This window comes from Carlito syrichta, unplaced genomic scaffold (assembly GCF_000164805.1).
Source record: "Carlito syrichta isolate Samal-C Ts95f unplaced genomic scaffold, Tarsius_syrichta-2.0.1 Scaffold310863, whole genome shotgun sequence".
In the NCBI taxonomy this organism is placed as follows: Eukaryota; Metazoa; Chordata; class Mammalia; order Primates; family Tarsiidae; genus Carlito; species Carlito syrichta.
Window position 1 is genome coordinate 1,415,035 of NW_007254959.1, and position 476 is coordinate 1,415,510.

Genomic DNA, 476 nt, shown 5'->3' on the forward strand with positions numbered 1-476 from the left:
CGCGCGTGGGGGCTGCCGCCCAGCAGGTCGGCAGGGGCGGGCACCGGCTCATGGCTCACCCCGTGCAGCTCGCCGATCGCCTCCATGGTCAGCTGCGCGTTCATCGTGATCCGGGCGAGCGGGCGGCGGACACAACATCGATGTGGCCGGGCAGAGGCGGCGAGGGCGCACGGAGTCCGGTCTTCACATCGGCTGCCGGCGACTGCTGCCTTCCTTCCTTCCTCTCACTGTGGGGCTCTGTCTGTCTCTCGCTGTGTGTGTGTGTGTCTCGTTTTCTCTCTTGCCCCCACCTTCCCCTCTGCGTCCTCGGCTTTTTTTTAAATATTAATTTCCAAAAAGGATTCCGCGCCGTTGGGAGAGCGCGGTGCCCCCAGCCCGCCCGCTCCCGGCCCCCTCTCGCCCCTCTCTTTCTTAGAATCGTGAGGCCCCCGGCTCCCCTGACGCGGCCTGCGCGCCTGCCGCGGCTGCTGCCTGCC

At 67.2% G+C, this 476-nt stretch overlaps 1 protein-coding gene across 1 annotated transcript in view; it reads right to left on the minus strand.

The window, feature by feature from the left end:
- Nucleotides 1-104, minus strand: part of ONECUT1 (one cut homeobox 1) — a 37,769-nt gene extending 37,665 nt beyond the window's left edge. The window contains exon 1 of the mRNA XM_021717750.1: nt 6-104. Within this exon, the coding sequence (XP_021573425.1) occupies nt 6-104 (99 nt within the window). The remainder of the gene's footprint in view (nt 1-5) is intronic.
- Nucleotides 105-476: the final 372 nt, after the last annotated feature.